The sequence below is a fragment of the Miniopterus natalensis genome, chromosome 3, assembly GCF_054644295.1.
Source record: "Miniopterus natalensis isolate mMinNat1 chromosome 3, mMinNat1.hap1, whole genome shotgun sequence".
NCBI lineage: Eukaryota > Metazoa > Chordata > Mammalia > Chiroptera > Miniopteridae > Miniopterus > Miniopterus natalensis.
The window spans coordinates 4,908,707-4,920,862 of NC_142083.1; the positions used below are offsets into that span (position 1 = coordinate 4,908,707).

The 12,156-nt window shown below is 47.2% G+C and overlaps 1 protein-coding gene across 1 annotated transcript in view; it reads left to right on the forward strand.

The window, feature by feature from the left end:
* Window positions 1–487: 487 nt before the first annotated feature.
* FGF10 (fibroblast growth factor 10) overlaps window positions 488–12,156 on the forward strand; it is a 70,782-nt gene continuing 59,113 nt past the window's right edge. Inside the window, exon 1 of the mRNA XM_016198672.2 lies at window positions 488–1,025. Within this exon, the coding sequence (XP_016054158.1) occupies window positions 710–1,025 (316 nt within the window). The 5' untranslated portion in view covers window positions 488–709. The remainder of the gene's footprint in view (window positions 1,026–12,156) is intronic.

Below are 12,156 nucleotides of genomic sequence, written 5' to 3' on the forward strand. Positions count from 1 at the left end.
CCAAAGGAGGGGGCGGGAGACCGGGCTAAACCAAACACCGCCCGCCGTCCCCCGAACCAGCAGCGGCGTTCCGCAGGCTTCCCACCCTCGGGCGCCGCCAGAAAGAGAAAGCGGGAGGGCGCGGAGCGCGGCGGCCGCAGCCGCGCGTCCTGACAGCCGGGCTCGCGCGCGGGGAGCGTCCCGCGGCCGGGGCTCGGCGCGGAGGGTCGGCCGCCGTCCCGGGCGCGCGCGGAGATCGCCCCGCCGCCCTCCCCACCCCCGTGGGTTTTGTTCACCCTGCTGTCATCTGTTTTTTAGACTTTTTTTTTTTTTTTCGTCTAACATGGTGAAGAAAGGAGCGAAGGGGACGGCAAAGTAACTCCTGGGGGCGCGCAGACCGCCGGCGACCGGACAGCACCGCCGCCACCGAGCAGCTCCTGCCGCTGCGGCCGCCCGCCCGCCGTCCCGCGGGGGCTGCAGGGGCGCACGGCGGGCCCGGACCCGGACCCGGACCCGGACCCGGACCCCGACCCGGACGGGAGCGAGGAGAGGCAGCGGCCCTTCCGAGGAGTTATGGATGGTGGCGCATCCACGTCCGGCCAGATCCGCGCACAGAGGGAGCTGAGCCGCGGCCGCCACCTCCAGCTGTCCCCTCGCCGCGCCCCGGGTCTCACCCGTCCAGTATGTTCCTTCTGATAAGACCATTCCCAGCGCCGAGAGCTTCAGTACAATGTGGAAATGGATACTGACACATTGTGCCTCAGCCTCTCCCCACCTGCCCGGCGGCTGCTGCTGCTGCTTCTTGCTGCTGCTCTTGGTGTCCTCCGTCCCCGTCACCTGCCAAGCCCTGGGTCAGGACATGGTGCCGCCCGAGGCCACCAACTCCTCCGCCTCCTCGCCCCCCAGTGCGGGCCGGCACGTGCGGAGCTACAACCACCTGCAAGGCGACGTCCGCTGGAGAAAGCTCTTCTCCTTCACCAAGTACTTTCTCAAGATCGAGAAGAACGGGAAGGTCAGCGGGACCAAGAAGGAGAACTGCCCGTACAGTAAGTACCGCGGGCCGCCGCCTCCGGGCGGCCGCGCACCCCCCCACCTCGCGGGGAAATCTGTTCCAGATGTGGCCGGCTAAATATTTACGTCCCCAACCCCTGTAAAATGATTAAGTGGGATACTTTCACACTAAATCAGCCCCCCGCCCCGCGTGCACATTGCGCGGCAGCCCCCCCCCGCGGGCGCCCCCTCCACCAGCCCCCCCAGTCACCCCACCCGCCCCGTCTCTGGGCTTGTCACTCGCGGCCCCGAGAGCGGTGGCTGCGCGCCGACGCCCCTCTCCGTCTCGGTCCCCTTCCCCTCCCTGCTGGAAGCGGCTGCAGTAAACACATTGTTTCTTTTCCCGGCGATCTCATTAAGCGTTTTGGAGACGGGTTCCCCAGCTGACGGGCAGGACCCGCTGTCCGTTCGAGAGCTATACGGGAACTTTATTTCAGAGAGAAGCCCGTTCCACTCGCTCCCGCCCCCGGCCCTTTACCCACCACCTCTCTGAGATGGGAGCGAACGCATTTTTCTGGTTTTGATTTTTTATTTTTGTTTTGCGGGGAGGGGGTGGTGCGCCCCGCCTTTGGCTTGAGCGAGCGCGGTGGCGGAGCGGGGAGCTGGGAGCTGGGAGCTGGGAGCTGGGAGCTGGGAGCTGGCTTTCCCCGCGCAGCGCCGCGCGCCGCGGGCCTGCCTCCGCCCGCCGGTAACGGCCCGCGCCCGGGGACGCTCCTCCCGGAGGCGCTCGCCTCGCCCAGCCCTCGCCGCCGCCGCAACATCTGGGGCTGGGCGCGCGGACCTCACACACACCCCGCTGTCACCCTGCCACTTTCAAAGTAAAAGTCAGCCTGTTTCCAAGGCTGCCCCTCGTGCCCCAGGGCGAGGGTTTCTCCGGGTGCAAATGCTGCCCTGGGTGTCTGCGTTTCTTCCCTGTTCCCCTTCTCTCTCCCCTTCTCCAGCTCTGGTTCCCCTCCCTCCCCTCTCCCTCTCCCCCTCTCCCCCCCTGGCAGGGGTGTGGGCCGGGAGGGGAGGGGAGGGGAGGGAGAGCTAGCAGAGGAGGGTGGATACTATGTCTCCCCTTGGATCAGCCCAGTAAAGCAGATCACCCTGTTGGCTTCCTTTCCTAGTTACTTTCTAGCGCTGAGACTGACTCATCCTCTGCTGAGGGCTCTTTGAAAGGCTCCGAGGCTCCCTAATGGCACACTGGGGACAGCAGACAGGGACGTTGGAACATCTTTAATGACCATTTAGCATTTATCTCAATGGCACTTTCAGATCCCCCTTTAAAGGGGCCTTTCTGTGTCAGTTGTTTGGGAATGGGGAACATTCTTTGCCAGCTCTCTGAAATACGGGGGGTCGTAGATTTCAAGATGCCTTGGCCCAGAAAGTATCTGGTTCGAATGGGAAAGGTGGTCAACCAGAAGCCAGCATTTTTCTTTTTACATGAAGATTGACAAGAATGAAGACTTGGTCTTCTTGTTTGGGGGTTCACATACATTCAACATTAAACTTCTGTCCCCTCAGCTGCTGCTTCCATTTACTAAAATTAGCAACATGTTTACAAGTAATTATATTCGAAGAAGGATTTTAAAGTATTCTATTCTATGTTTAATGCTAAGGATGGTAAAAGTCCATTATCTATATGTGGGGGTTTTTCCATTCTGATTTATAGAAAGTGGCTAGCACAACATCATTTATGATAAAGATTTTTTTTGTTACCTGAATTCATTAGATGCTATATAGAGATGTTATGGTTGGTTAAAAATGCAATACTTTCCTTCACTTCTAAAACAGCAGTTGTGGTGTCATCCAGGTAGGACAGTGGGGAAGAAATGGTCCAAACACTAACTGAAGAGGGAGCTGAGAGGTTAAAATAAATAATAAATAATAGCCATGGACTGAAATTCTTCTTTGTATTTTTAGTTCATGGAGATAACTCAAAGAAATGTCATACAATCTTAGAGTGCTACCTTGGGCAAACTTTCTTTCTTTTTTTTTGACACTAACTTGATTTTGCCGTTGCTATATTTTAAGTGTCTTTATGATGTGAGGCAGGGACCAATCCACACTAGTTTATGTATGCAACTTAAATTACTATTTTCTGAAATAATGATAGCTGTGTGATTCATGGCTTAGTAAAAATGATTTCCAGGGTACAAAGTGAATTCTATTTTTACCGTTAAGAATTATCTTCAAAGAGAAAAGTATACAACTTTCATTGCATAGAAACAAACGAGTGCGGAAAATGTTCATCCTAACTGTCCAAGTACAGTAACATCTCTTCCAGATGATAAAGCCCACTAATAGTTCTTGTTAAAATTGCTGCATCTTACATAGTCACGCAGTCTTAATCAGTGGTTGCGAGTGAAAGGGGGCGGGTCTTCCTGGGTTAAATAAAGCCGTAAATAACTTAGGCTTCCCAAGAACATCTGTATGAAGACACAGCCCGGGAAGAGCGGAGGTTGAAAAAGCCTTCATTTCGCATGTGGCCAGGTAATCAGAGCGCTGCTGCAAGCTCCAGCTGGACTGGGTCAGCTGAACTGCATGGTATCATTAAGATATTGTCTAAATGTTGCATAATTACATGTGATCAAACTTTTGCAATGCCTACGGGGTAACCAGCCAGCCAGCCCACCAAATGGTAGCCTGTTAAATATTAGGGTATCTAACCTCTGAAGAGTGTCAGTTCCTTGTCCAAAAACCACATTTCAGTAACATTTTCCTAAACAAGTTATTAATTATTCTCAACACTCAAAGCTGTTCTTTTGAGGTTTGCTTATTTGAAGCTTAATTTTCTTTGTTACTCTTGACCCTCCTGTTACTGCTGCTAAAATACAGTAACAGCTTATCTAAGAGGTTACATGTTTGCGATGTCCTGGGTAATTAAACAACTGTTTTACTGGCTTTTGGCCAGCAAAATGCTAACAAAAGGGAAGTAAGGAAATCACCCTTAAGCGTTGCAAAATCATTTTTAGCTTCTACCTCCAAAGCTGGTTCCCAGAAGTTGGATGCTTCTAAAAATATTACATGTGCTAAAGAAGCTCTTCTCAATTTGAGTGATGATTAAAATTTTTCTTTTTTGTCGGGGGGGAGGGGGTCTTCTTAGCCATTACAGGATAGTAGGATAAAGGAGAGCAGAGATGAATTACGTCTCTCTGTTAGAAGTCTGAGAAAGCTTGAATAATTTAGAATAGCTGTGGTGTATCTATCACTAGACATGCTCAGGCTCATTTAGGTTTGTTTTATCAGTCTTTACATCTAGAGCTTTGCCCTTGAAACATTACCACTCGGCTCCAGTTCTGGCCTCCTAGAAAGGCTGGATACAGCTGTTAGGCACCCCTGCAACTGGGGCTGCTGGACTTATTTCTGGACGTAAGTGAAACAGCTGTGGCCTTCTCCCATGGTTGTCACTTGTGGAAAGGGGAGTCTAGTGCAAAGAAAATGTATCCCTAGACTTGAGACAGTGAAGGATGGATATTCTCAAAATGGAATATGAGTCCTTTTGGGAAAGGAGTATGGGATACAATGAAGAAATCAGTATGTACTGACTATGTAGTACATGCCCTATTTCTTTAAATATATATCTCATTAGCATTCATAATAGTCCTATGATTTAGATATAACCATCCACATTTTTTGAATAGGGGGAAACTAAGCCTGAAAAAAAAGTAAATAACCGAAGGTCACCAACTAGAAACTGGCAGGGCTGGGATTCAAGACTATGTATCTATTGGGTTATATCGCTCCTTGTTTTTTCTGCCTCTCTGCTACTGGCAACACTGACAGCAATATATTAAAATGAGATACCCCAAAACCCCAAAAAGCAAATTATCCAAAAACATAATAGCTTCTTGGCTATGAGTCCCTACCGTTCTTCAGAATGAAACTGGAACAGTAGTAAAATGAGGGTGGAACAGAAATGAGCTACGTCAAAGGTATGACTGCAGGTGGCTGTGTGGTATCAGGCTCCGTTAGGGCATCCTCCAGCTGAAATACCTTTGGTGATACTATGTTTGGAAATATAATTGCTTCTGGTACACAAAATGTACATCCATCAATCTGGCTCATTTAAACAGAGGGCATTAGAAATACATGACTATTTAGGAAAGCTCCACAAATGTCATTGTATATAGTAATTGTTTACAGCTGAGGGCCAAATGTTTAATTGCTTCCATGTGTAATAAAATAATTTGATTGTAAATACCAGTGTAAAACTGGGCTGTTGCAGAAACTTCTGGTATATGACTCTAAATGAAAAAATCTTAGAGACCTAAAGATAGATAGATGATAGATAGATGATGATGATAGATAGATGATAGATGATACATAGATAGATAGATAGATAGATAGATAGATAGATAGATAGATGATAGATAGATAGATGATAGATAGATAGATGATAGATATAAAAAGCTTTAAAATGAGTCTGCAAATTAAAAAGGCACTTTACCACATACAAATGAAAGATTGTTGTCTAGGATTAAAGGTTTGTATTATTACTTTTTAATCAAGATGAGAGCTAATTGTAGGAAGTTCAATAAAGTGAGAAGATAATTGTTGAGGAAAATAGGGACTCGAATATCATCTCCTAAAAATAATACAGCAGTTTCCTGGGAAGAAAGCCAGTTACAACTGAAGGCTTCCACTGGTGTCTTAACTTGTGGTTGTTTCTAGAGTTTGGCTGCATGATTTATAACCAGCAGCATTTAATCACAAGCACCCAGGATTTATGAAGGTGGAAGGCACTGTATTTAATGTTTACGTGACACTGGTCCTGTTACCTTTACTGCATTCCTACCATATGGACCCTCCACTTTGATGGGTTTATCATAAATCCATTAAAAATGCGCAATTACAGAGAGTTTCCTCTTCATAAACCTGATTTATAACCATCTACCAGAAATAAAAAATTTAAAAAACCACAAGAAAACAGCAGAAATCACACGCCAATACTGGAGTAGGAGTATTCAGAGACACCATTCTCTAGGTCTTGGATAGGTAATCTATGACCCAAAAGTATGGACCACTCTTTCCAAACAGGTTTTACAAAATTACGTCCAAGCAAAGAATTTCAAAGAAGCATCATGTCTTATAGAAGGAAGGAAACCCCACTGTATGCTTATTTCTTATACATTTTTACTATCCAGTTCAGAGCAAAAAAGTCTTATTCCAGTTCATTTTTTTAGTGCTTAATGAACTTATAGTAGAACATGAATGAGCACTTTAAATTCCTGCACAATTACCTTAATGTTCAGAGGCAAACCTCATTTATTATCCCGAAGTCTGACTTTCCGCAAGCCAAAATGTTGGAAAAAGAGTTGACAGCTCATTTGAAATGGAGCTAATGTTCCTCCCATTTATGAGCTGCCTATGAATATCTATATCTCTCCTAAGCCTTAAACGTCTATATGCTTATCCAAAATTGCAGGACAAATGATAGTCCTTTATTATGCTTCAGAAGGAAGATGAATGCATGTGTATTAGTTCAAAGCGATTTTAATCTCTCTTAACATTAATTTTGCGAACTTTGCAATGAAGAGCAATTCGGATGACGTTTTTAGTATTACTGTTCCAACATTTGTCAGCATTAATCGTTGATGTTTGCTTAATGCAAGTCAGTAAAACATCAGCATTGCCCTCCCAGAAATCAGAGTTCTTTTTTAATTTTCCAATACGATGGTGCATGAGATTCATGTTTATATAATTTTAATACAGTTTTATTTGCCTGGAAAAGTAATGAGCCTCATTTTGTCTCAGGTCCTTTATGCAGAAGTAGCTCAGTTTTTCTTGGTATAGTGCAACGATTTAAGGTCATCTGCATTTGCCTTTTGGCCAGTGGTGTGTTTGTCACTTGGGTTTGCAGACGAGAAATGTTTATTTTTCATACTTGGCACTCTTCTTTTTTCAGTGCCTGTTACCTTTACTGTCTGTCAGTCAGTCTAACAAGTGATGGCCTAGAAATGTACCTTTAATATTCATGAAAGAAAATATAGCTGCATGTTGGGAAGCCACCGGTGACACTCTGATGCTGAATTAATAAATACAGAATGTTGATGCTCTGCAGAATCAGCTTAAAACCAAGCGTTTAATTAGTACGGATTTTACACAAATAGAAAGTTTCAAGATCTCTAAAAGGGAGCCAGGTCACCCACAAAATAGCGGTCTCCAAGGCTCCCTGGCTTTTAAATCAGGTCGGTTGTGTTCTTTCTTTGAACGTTGTGTTCTAATTGGCACAATAAATCACAGGCGACACACAGAGTAGATTCCCATGGAAGGTGGGCAACTGGACAGTGACTGTTTACGGCTGCCAACACGTGCATCCAATTACCATCTGATAGGTCCACAGGGCCGGCCCTGAAGCACTGCCTCGTTTTATAGCTCGCCTAATAATTCTTCACCCTAAATCTGTCCAGCTTCACCTATATCTAATCTGTCAGTATGTGTGTTATCATTAATGAGGAATTTTCGAATGGCTGGCATGCTTCCTACAATGAGTCATGACATGGAGATATTAATGAATCGTTTAGGTCATCAGAGTAGGCGAGGTGAAGTATTAAGTCACTATAGCCTCGGCTTCAAGTAATTGTCAGTGAAACATAACCAAATCATTAAACTACAGCCGTAACTTCATCACGAACAGTGCGGTTTAACTGCCACTTACACCCAAATAGTAACAGTTAACTACAAGATTAAGAACTTTCTTTAAAAAGGTATTTTTCTATAATCATTTTCTTCCAAGGACCTTGAGTTTACATGCGTTAACTGAAAAACATCCATGTTAGTTCAGGCTTCACTTTTTTTAATGTGTATTATTTATTTATTTACTTTTAAATCCTCACAAGAGGATATGGTTTTCATTGATTCTAGAGAGAGAGGAAGGGAGAGAGAGAGAAACATGTATGTGAGAGAGAAACATCAGCTAGTTGCCTCCCCTACGCACCCCGACCGGGGATGAACTCCCAACCTGGGTATGTGCCCTGACCCGGAATCGAACCCACGACCCCTTGGTGCATGGAACAACGCTCTAACCAACCGAGCCACACTGGCCAGGTCCCTCCTTGACCTTTGTTGATGCATGGCCCTGTTTGAGGATAACATGACATATTCATAGTTTTTATAACTCAAGACCCATCAACTTCTTTCTGATAGTTCTGTCCCGAGGCAGTTTTACTTCTGCAATATCGTCCATCTGTGACAGCCCTGCCTCCGAGGCATCGGGATTCCTGATATTTGTCACCACTTCACCACTCCTTCGCCTTCCCCTTTTCTTTCCCCTTCCCCCTTCCCCCGGCTCCTAAACCCCTTACACACCACTGAGGCCAGGGGAGGTCACCATTCTCATTGCTTAGCACCCCGCGTTACCCTAGAGCCAGCAGCGTACACGTGTCCGGGTGTGTAGCCTCCAAAACACATGGTGAATATTCAATGCATGAAAGTCTTCAGCGACGTAAATTCAATAGACTCCAACGGGAGCCTTGCCTCATTTTGAATCGCCAGCGAACTGTCCCTTCCCCCGGCACGCAGGCCAGTGTCCTCCAGCTTCGCCCTCTAGGGAAGCCGGCCAACCACGGATGAGCCCCGCCGAGGACGATGCTGCCTGGTTCCTGCCGTCACTCTGCGGTCACTCCGGGTTAAATATCCCGTCCCGGGAGCTCTCCCTGCAGGCCCTTCCTACCTCTCTTTCAGATGTTTCGGGACATGCAACACTTACCAGCCACCTGGTCAAAAATGTCCTTATCTTTCCCCTCTGTCTGGCTCCTGTAAGAGAGAGAAAGTGGAGATGACTGAGGAAACCAAGTCACCGTTCCTCTTCTGGTTTAGTCACAGAAGACGAATGCCAACGGAGAGGTCTTTGTGTTTCCCTCTTCCAGAATTTCACAGATTGTAAAGCGTCTCTCTACCACCCCGCCAGAGTGGCTTTTTAACCTAAAACCCATGTGCTCATTAACAGCGGTCATCAAAGGAGCGCCCTGTAAATAGACAGGCCTGTACGCTCGGGCGGCCACACACGGCCGTGTGAGCCCTGTGTCGGAAAGGCACCGAGGACCAGCTAAGCGCCTGCCTGTGTCACCCCTCTCAAGGGAGAACCCTGAATTATTTTTATTATATGATTGCCAAACTGTTTTTATTATATGCAGAAGCTTACTGTTTACATATGTAAAACTGGCTGCTACCGTAATAATAATTATTAAAAGCCAAGCTGCTGTTTACCATTGGTTTCAAATTATATAGAGATATGTCGATCTATTTCCAAAGCCTACATAGTTTTGATTTATTGATAGAATTATTAAAAGTTAATATTCTGAGACACAGAGAACATGGTCACACATGGATGCTAAATTACATACTATTTACGATGTCTAGGGAGATGTATGTACAATGCTCTCAATAACAGTCACCACCACTGCAGTAAATCAGATGTTGAGGGCATGTTTGGGATATCTCTGTGGGAAGATATGATTCCACAAATATGGGAAAAAAGTGCTGGGGATGTCAGTGAGGTTCTGGTACAAAGCGTGATGACCAGCACTGCAGAAGTGCTGTAAAGCCGAGCAGGAGCCACGGGAAGGCAGGACACTAGGAGGTCGGAGGCACAGGGAGGGCAGAGGAGGCCGCCGCACTGGGACGCGGGAGGAGGGAAAGCGACAGGACAGCAAGGGGTGAGGGAAACGTCCGGAGCCCTGGCCTTTGCCTGGCTGTTGAATGCGCCCCAGCGAGGCCCTGTGATGGGAGGGGCATCGGGGAAGCAGCCCAGGCGGTGTCAGCGGCAGGCTCCCAGCTCCCGCTGGAGGGCCGGGCGGGGTGGTCCCCTTCCATCCAGGGGGATCACGGGTCCGGGCCTGGCTTGAAAGCGGGCTTCGGAGACACAGAAGCGGGTGCAGCTGGGGCTGGGGCAAGTTGTCACCAGTAAAACAAGGATACTCACAACACCCGCCTCTTTCCTGCGTGGTAAAGGGTGAACGGGGTCTTTCATTCACTCAGCAGAAACGTGTGGGGTGCCTGCTTCATGGCAGATACCGTGTGACCCTTACATGCAGTGCCGGAAACAATGCTGGGGTTGCTCCCACGGAGCTTTCTGCCACAGGGTCAAAATAAACAAGTGAGCCCGCCCGGCTGTGGCTCGGCAGTTGAGCATCAGCCTAGGATCCAGGAGACCACGGTTCGATTCCCGGTCAGGGCACAGGCCCGGGTTGCGGGCTCCATCCCCAGCAGGGGGCGGCCGATCAGTGACCCTCTCATCATTGTATGTTTCTCTCTCTCCCTCTCCCTTTCTGTCTCTGAAATCAATTAAAAAACATATTTAAAAAATAAATAAGTAAACAAAAGGATATATGATGAAATTTGGGATCAGTGCCATGGAGAAACAGGTAGAGTACTCTAACAAAAAACTGGGAACTCTTCCAACCTCGTGGCTAGAGAAGCCTTTGGGGGGTGGGAGGGGAGGGGGAGCCACACGGGGTGAGCTCGATGCCTCCCCTAAAAGTACAGAAAAGGCAGACGGGGCCTGGGGCTGGGTGAGAAGTTTGAAGTCAGAGTTAATGCGTCTAATAGCTTAGTGGTGCCCGGTGCATAATAGGCCCCGGTAAGTGGATGCCGTAAAAAAAAAAAGTAACTTTGAAGGGGAGGCATCGGAAAAGCAACGGGGTGACTTGGTGAGGTGGGAATTGAAAATCCTGGAACTGAGGAGAGCTGCAGGAATGAGGAACACACCGGCATTTCTTTAGAAAGGGAACTAGTAGAGCATCTGAAATTATTTAAGATTTGGAATTGTAGTGTTTATAATGTTCTGAAGTTTGGGGGAGAGAGAAGTCTGGCTCGTTCAGAGCCCAGTGGAGGATGTTTGAAAATTGAAAGTAACCTGAGGAGAGAGTGAAGAACTGAAAATAAAGAAGATAAGGAATGTGTCCAAGGCCACGACTCTACAGGGGAACAAAGAAAGACAGCGAGACAGAAATAAGAGCAAAGCGGTAACTGCGGAGGCTGGGAGAAGCCGGACTGTTGCATAAAAGGCAGAAGGAAAAGTGATTCCATTTTAAAATATTTCAGAACAAATCTAACATTTCACGTTAGGACATGGTTTCGAAGCAGGACTGTCGGGGTTGCTCGGCTTTCGGTGGGTGCCGCAGCTGAGTGTCCTGTTTCTCACCCCATGGCTGCCACCCTTCTGGCCGGTGCCCTCCCTGGGGGTGCGGTCCAGAGAATTTCACGGGAGCCGGGAGAGAGTCTAAGGCCGTTTCCACTAAACGCCCAAGAAGCAGGGCTGGAAAGCGACAACCTGCGAGGGAGGGACGGGCGACGGCCTTGGGGAGGGTCCCGTGAGGATAGGGGACCTCAGCTAGACACAGACTCGGAGGAAGAGGGGAGGAAGACGACCCTAAAAGAAAGCCCAGGAGCTTGCATGGGGTTTTCTGGAAACAAGAGGCAGGCCAACGGGGTGGAGAGGAATTTCCAAACTAGTGGGTAGCCGATGAAACAAAAAGCAAAACAAACTGAAACGTGCTATCACGTGGGTGCCAGGCATGTAAATAGCCTTCGGTTTGACGATTTAACTTTTTTTTGCTAAAATATTACATTAACACGATTTTCACTTAAAATCCGCCTTTATTTATTTTACTTTTTGAAGTAAAGAATAAACAAAGAGAAAGCAGAGGAATACTGGAAAGGGGTATAAACTACAGTACAATTGACGTGAGCTAAATATATTAAAATTGCAGCCTGATCGGCAAACACAAAAACAAAAAACCCCAGAATGCACGGAAAAGGAGTTCTTCTGATATACACCAAAGATCATCACCTTTACCATTCCTGATTTGCTCAACGGTCATAACGTAAACATTTAAGAGTTTCTGCTGCAGGAGTTACACACACACACACACACACCCAGGTCACTGGAAAGAGGCCTGTCATTGCCCAGCAGGTTCCCAAAAGAACCACTGAGGCATCAGTTACCTGCTCCAGTTGTGTAGTTTTTCTTGTCATTCTTATTGGAAAGGGTCTCACTTGGTTTAGGTGAGTAGAGAAAAAAACACGGTGGACTTCATCTTGCAAAAGAGTGTACTTAAGTATTTATTTGTAAAACAAACTAGGAGCAGGATACGGGCAGCCTGTATGCAACTGCATCCACTGTCCAGACCTCAGGCTTCG